The sequence below is a fragment of the Lutjanus erythropterus genome, chromosome 22 (assembly GCF_056507025.1).
Source record: "Lutjanus erythropterus isolate fLutEry1 chromosome 22, fLutEry1.hap2, whole genome shotgun sequence".
In the NCBI taxonomy this organism is placed as follows: Eukaryota; Metazoa; Chordata; class Actinopteri; order Lutjaniformes; family Lutjanidae; genus Lutjanus; species Lutjanus erythropterus.
In genome coordinates this window covers 12,456,988-12,463,703 of record NC_139338.1, presented here as the reverse complement: position 1 = coordinate 12,463,703, position 6,716 = coordinate 12,456,988, and the positions used below count along the sequence as shown (strand labels likewise).

At 35.4% G+C, this 6,716-nt stretch overlaps 1 protein-coding gene across 1 annotated transcript; it reads left to right on the top strand.

The window, feature by feature from the left end:
- The first annotated feature begins 236 nt into the window (after nucleotides 1–236).
- On the top strand, nucleotides 237–5,770 carry LOC146306693 (aldo-keto reductase family 1 member D1-like). The gene is made up of 9 exons (XM_084710504.1): nucleotides 237–481; nucleotides 1,777–1,944; nucleotides 2,044–2,160; nucleotides 2,606–2,683; nucleotides 3,673–3,795; nucleotides 4,818–4,927; nucleotides 5,080–5,245; nucleotides 5,340–5,422; nucleotides 5,508–5,770. The coding sequence occupies exons 1-9, from the start codon at nucleotides 344–346 to the stop codon at nucleotides 5,548–5,550; spliced, it is 1,026 nt and encodes a 341-aa protein (XP_084566630.1). The 5' UTR covers nucleotides 237–343; the 3' UTR covers nucleotides 5,551–5,770.
- The last annotated feature ends 946 nt before the right edge of the window (nucleotides 5,771–6,716 follow it).

The window sequence follows — 6,716 nt, the reverse complement described above, 5'->3', positions numbered from 1 at the left end:
AGAACGTTTCTCATTTATTTTAATATATTAACTCGCAATGTTTAGGTACTAACTAATCATTCTGAGATACTAACTCATTGTTTTAAGGTTTCTCATTATTTTGAGAGATACAAACTATTTTTTTTAACACACTGGCAGAAATGGGCGTTCACATCCTGCTGTTTTCTCTTTTTCTTTCTTTTCTCTCTCTTTTTTTTTTTTTATCACTCTCTATCCGTTATTTGCCAGTCATTTTGAGGAGGGCTGCTCCCTCTATCTGGGAGGAGTCGCGGCTGTAGTTAAAGTACAAGAGGACAAACCTCATTAACTGTGTCAGTTTATATTTAGCCTGCGGTGTGGATGAATGCAGACGCAACAACAGTGCGAAAGTCTGGCCTCACACTTGATCATGAATTTGTCAGCTGAGAGCCACTCCATTCCTCTGAGTGATGGAAACAGTATACCTCTGATTGGACTGGGAACTTACGGAGATCCACGCACGGTAAGAAACACGACTCAACCGGATGGCGGTGGAAAGTAACTAAGCACATTTACGTAAGTATTGAACTTAAGTAGGAATTCACACTACTTGTAGTTTATGAGTATTTGCATTTTATATAAACCTACTCCATTTCAAAAGCGAATATTGTACTTTTTACTCCTCTACCTTTGCAGCTGTGTGGTAATACGATCTACCTAATTCTCATTTATTTAGATTCTTTCAAGTGAAAAGATATATTTTGATATTCTAAAAAAAAAAAATCTATTCATTCTACTTATAAAATATTTAATCAAGATGTGTAACTGCGCGGTCGAAACGAAACTTAGCTAAAATGGCTGAATTAATTCATGTCAGCTGAAAAAAAAAAACGTGTGTCAATATTTAAAAAAAATGGGGAAATTAACTTTATGGGATCAAATGTGTAAAAACATAACTAACTCAAACTAGGCGAAAGAATAATCGTGGAAGGTTTTAACTAATATTTTAAGACACCACAAACTCAAAGTATGAAGTTTGAAGAAAACTCCACCCCGAGGTGTTGGACAGAATGTAGTACCATGTGTTGGGCATGTAAATTGATAAGTGACGTCTGGGAAGATTGATTGGTATTTCCGTAACTGCAAAATCACGTATTACATATTATTACGTGGAAAAATACCAGAAGAGACAGACAAGAAGAATTCTCACTTGTTTTTAATAATCAGAGCACGATTAAATAAATTGTTGGCCAGTGCATTGTAACAAAGGTCAAAACAGAACTCCTGCAACTGTTTCTTTTCCTGTCGTTGAACTGCATGACCTGACTAATAACTGCAGATGAAAAATAGGCTTTTGGCTAATTCTAGCATTTTCACCACGTGTATTTATTCATTTGCACAGTCCATCTCTAAATACACTAAACTAAACAAGAGGTGAAACACCCAGCAGTATTTAAAGTAATTAAATTAGCATAACCTTAAACATCTACAGAAGTAAAATACAACATACATGTTTATGCAACAGTAATATTAATCTAAAAATATCATAGAAATACACTGACGAGGAGCATTTTACTGCACTATGAGTACTTTTACTTTTTAGACTTTAATTAAGCTACATTTTGCTGACAACACTTGCATACTTTTACTTAAGTTTTTGAATGCGGGAGTTTTACTTGTACTCGTCTTTTGACAAGGCTAGTACTTTAAGGATACAAATACTTCTTCCACTACTGATAGCAATTGACTTGCACTTGTCAATGTCTGACACTCCTTATTAAAGTGATATTATTCAATAATATATTTTTTCCTCTATAGACCCCTAAAGGAACTGCGTATGAGGCAGTCAAAGTGGCTATTGAAACAGGGTACAGACACCTCGATGGTGCTTTGGTCTATTTCAATGAACACGAGGTGGGCCAAGCTATAAGGGAGAAAATCGCAGATGGAACTGTGAAGAGGGAGGACATCTTCTACTGTGGGAAGGTTTGCAAAATTTGCTTCGGTCTCCCAGCAGAGTTCAGTGAACAAAGCGACTCAGAATTTTACAACAACTAATATGTTTCATCTGCACTGATCATGCAGCTGTGGAACACATTTCATCCCCCAGACTTGGTGCGACCCGCTTTGGAGAAAACGCTGAAGACACTGCAGCTGGATTATGTCGACCTCTACATTGTGGAAATGCCCACAGCCTTCAAGGTATACATGAAGTCGTCAAAACAGCATTACATTGTTTTTTCTTTATTCAACTTGATCAATTCTCGTATACAGAAGAGGATTAGGGCCACATGTGGAAAATGTATTTAAGTTCTGAGTTTAAAGTCATAATTCTGAGAAAATTAGTCATAATTCTGATGAAACTTAACTGAATTATCAGCTTGTTACATTTCTTTTCCATTTACAGAGAAAGAGCCAACTCAAGGGAGAGGAAGAATTTTAAAGTCTGGACCTAAACTCAGAATTCTGTCTTTTTTCTGTAGAATTCTCACTTTAAACTCACAATTCTGTGTTTGAAGTCAGTCTTATGACAAGGAAAATGTCAGAAATTCAGGTTCAATGTGCAGGTGTGGCATGATCCTCTTCTGTACTAAAAGCTGTGAATTATTACAAAATTCTTTTGACTGAATATTATTATTTTTTGAAGCCAGGAGATACATTTTACCCCAAAGATGAGAATGGGAAACACATTTATCACGAGACAGATCTCTGTGCTACATGGGAGGTGAGTTGATTCAAGAATAGAAGGTTTTGTCTTTTATCTCATTTATGTTCAACACAGACTACAAGTAAATAATTAATGATGAAAATCGGTTGGCCCTGAAGTCTACAAAACCTTTCACTCACAACCATAAAAGTCTCAGACTTCATGCTGCCTATAGGTCAATGTGACAAGCACAAAGAGATAGATAATACACTGTAAAAAAAAAAAAAAGTATTTGTTTTACTTAAAAAAAGTTTGTGTCAGGTTGTCTTTAAATTTGAAGTTGAAAAGACAAGTTCAGGTTATTTTGTGATGATTCAAAACAAGTCAAACAAACTTGATATTGATACAGTTGTACTTGAGAAAGCGTGTTCAATAAACTTAAGTTATAATTCCTTTTACATTTTCTCAGTTTGAAGAGTCAGTTCTTCATTACACACAAAAGACTTACAGCTGCTCTTATTATAACTGTGACTGATTCAATACCAACATTCATCATGGTTCACCTTGTTTTCTTTATTGTTGATGCACAACAAAATTTCCATCATATGTTTTCCTCAAAATATAAAAAAAGGGTCGCTGGAGAGTTTTAACTCTCAAACAATGCATGGTGAGAAGTCTGCAAATATGCTGCTCATGTTTCTTTAGAAACTTAATTTAATTATCTGATTGAACTCTTTATAGTACATTCATTTAGATCCTTATTTCAAGTTAGAAGAATTCATGTTTAAAAGTTCTGAAGTGTTCTGAAAATAAATACTTAACATTTTTTAATTATCTTGAATAAATAAAACTTGTATATTTACGTTAAGCGAATGAAAAAACATGAGTTGATTCTGCCAAATTCCTGTAAGATTTTTACAGTGTAGCGGGCTTTCATCAAAGACGTGCTGAAGGTCAGGAACCTGGCAGTCAGCTTGTCCTATGTTGTGTGCCTATAAAACTGACATTTTGTTCAAAGTCTACTTTGTTGCTTTCTGCCTTTTTATGTTTTTTGGTGCCTTGAACAGGCTTTGGAGGCTTGCAAAGATGCTGGACTAGTAAAATCTCTTGGCGTATCCAACTTCAACAAGCGACAGCTGGAGTTGATCCTCAACAAACCTGGGCTGAAACACAAACCTGTGTCAAACCAGGTACTGACAAGTTAATAAATAATTAAATCAAAAGATAAACTTTAAACTTTGGTTTAGAGAAAGAAAAGAAATGGCTGACCAATATAAGTAAATGCCCCAAGTCAGTGACTTAGTATTATGTTAAACAAATTGAGTAGAAATTATTTCACTAAACTGTAAATATGCACTTAGAGAACTGGCTTGGGGTAGATCAGGGGCAACTGTAACAGAGGGAAATTACAAAAAAAACTCTTTGCCTGTGTAAACAGGGTAGGATAATTTCAATTTAGCAGATGTTTTCAACACAAAGCTCATTTTGAGGTATTGAAAGTTATTTTTCACCTGCTGTCTGAAGTTTAGATGACTGGATTTAAACTTTCATCGATTTTATCTCAAGACTATTGGTTAAAAATTAACTACAAACTATGCTAATATAGGTTTTGTTAGCTAGAATACAAGATTTTACCATGGGTCCAAGATCAGGAACTAATGTTATTAAAAGTTACACACTTGTTTCTGTGTTACAGTGGCCCTAAACCATACGGCCCAACAAAAGCACCACCTGTCTGTGATGACACACTTTTTTTTTTTGTTAGAAAATGAAAACAGAAAAGATGATGAAGATGAAAAAATAAAACAGAATATGGACCATATACAAAAAAGAAAAAGAAAAAAAAAAATCTAAAATAGCATTATTAGATACCTCAGCAGTAATGGGATTACTTTTAGATGTGCTTTTATTTGATAAAGTGGGTTAATTAAGACTTATTTTTCAGTGTAACCATTGCCCCTAACTATTACTAAATTTAATTTTATGGTCTTGTCCTTATTAGTGAATATGTATCAACTGTACAATTAATTAGTGTACCTGTTTCTTGCATCAAAAGATGACAAGTGTATTTCAAGTATGAGTTATGAAGGAATATGTCCCCCAAATAACTGCAGACTAATACATCACACAAGACTCTGAAGGAAGCACTCTTCACACTTCAGCAACAAACAAACACTATTTGTGCTTTTTTTTTTTTTTTTTTTAAACACAGGTTGAATGCCATCCCTATTTCACTCAGCCAAAGTTGATTGAGTACTGCCAGCAGAAGGACATTGTCATTGTGGGATACAGCCCCCTGGGGACATCTAGGGATGCATCCTGGTATGTGAGACAAATACATTCTTATTGCATGCAGCTAATGTGCAACTAATAATGTAAATAAAAGTCACTGTGACCTCAACTAAACTGATTAAATTGCTTTTATGAGACCTTGCACTTTTGAAGTTGGTGTTAAACTGTGTTTTTTTTCACAGGGTAAACCTCAAATGTCCTCCACTGTTGGAAGATGAGCTACTGGTATCAGTTGCTAAAAAGTATAACAAGACCACAGCCCAGGTAGCCCTGAGGTTCAACGTGCAGAGAGGAGTGGTGGTCATCCCAAAGAGCTTCACCCCAGCTCGAATACAGCAGAACTTCCAGGTTTGTTTGTACAGCAATTCGGTGTGCTGGGTCTGGCCTGAAAAAAAAAAAAATCAGGAAATTTATTATGAAATGTGTTGTGATTGATTTGCAGATATTTGACTTCTCTCTTTCTGAGGCTGAGATGAAGGCAATTGAGGGACTGAACAAGAATATTCGTTTTGTGGAACTCCTCATGTGAGTATAGTGCATGCGGTGTGAGTGTTTTTCTGTTCCTGTAATAAGTAAATAACGGAACTATTTCTCTTTATGGACTTGACAGGTGGTCTGATCATCCAGAGTATCCATTTCATGATGACTACTAGATTCCACAGACGTCAAGACTTCATTTAAATGTGATCAAATGAGTCAAATAAGTTGGCCTGTTCATGTTGTTGCTTTTACATTACGTTTTATGCCTTAACCTCAAAATAATGTTATTGTACATTTCATGAAAGATTTTTCATATATATATGTATATACGATTGATCTGTTAATTAATTGATTGGTGTGATTCTATTAAAGCAAGCAATGTGATTATTTAAATTCTGTATTAATATATTTTTTGCGTTCTTTTGATTGATTCAAAGACAATCGGAAAACACTTGTTTGAGTTTAGACAACCAAGACAAACGCCGAAAGGATTTTGGTCACGTCTAAAGGGAACTCCAGATCCGTGAAACATCGCGAGAGTTCTACTTTTCCCACGACCCATGATCTTTATTTTACCCCGGCCAAGCGTTTTTGTTCCTAAACACCCAGATTTATAGCACAGTGTTTCACACTATGAAACAAGGTTAGATTGTACATGCGCCAGAGATAAACAACGCTTAGAAAGTCTCGCGAGTGTTTCGCAAATCAGTGGTTCCCTTTTAGACACAATTACAGATTTTCGTCTGAGATTGAACTAGAGGACGTGCTGGCGTAGAAACATTAACAATCGTAAAGCTGTTAATTATTGTTGTAATAAACTAATATTTATGGAAGCGAAGTAAAGTTACAATACACAGTTACTCTTACTCATTGCATACTCGGTCGAAGTTGCAGCAAACCGTTCAACAAATAGTGCTGCCTTCGGGTGGTGTAGGAAATAATATAAATCACGTTTGTAAAAAATGTCTGCCAAAGTGGCTCTTTCTAGTGGTACGCACTTGCTCAAACGGAAGGGTCATTAAAAGTTACGCAAGCATACACTGGTTGCTAAATGCATCCTTAATTACTACCTGAATGGCTCTCCTTTATTGTATTGATACAGCACATAATAGTAGCCATAAATTACTGTTTCCTGTTAAAAGTTGTTGCTGTTGTTTTATTTAGAAAATTACCGCACACAGAATTTGGTAGGGATATTGATTTTTGCATCTCTAAAACAGGTTCAAAACCTCAAGGCTAAGCTGACAATAAAAGTACAAATCTTTTACACATAATAAAAACAATTGTACTAATGGTAAGGCGTCCTCGCGTTCCTGCAGTCAATTTAACAGTCCTCAAT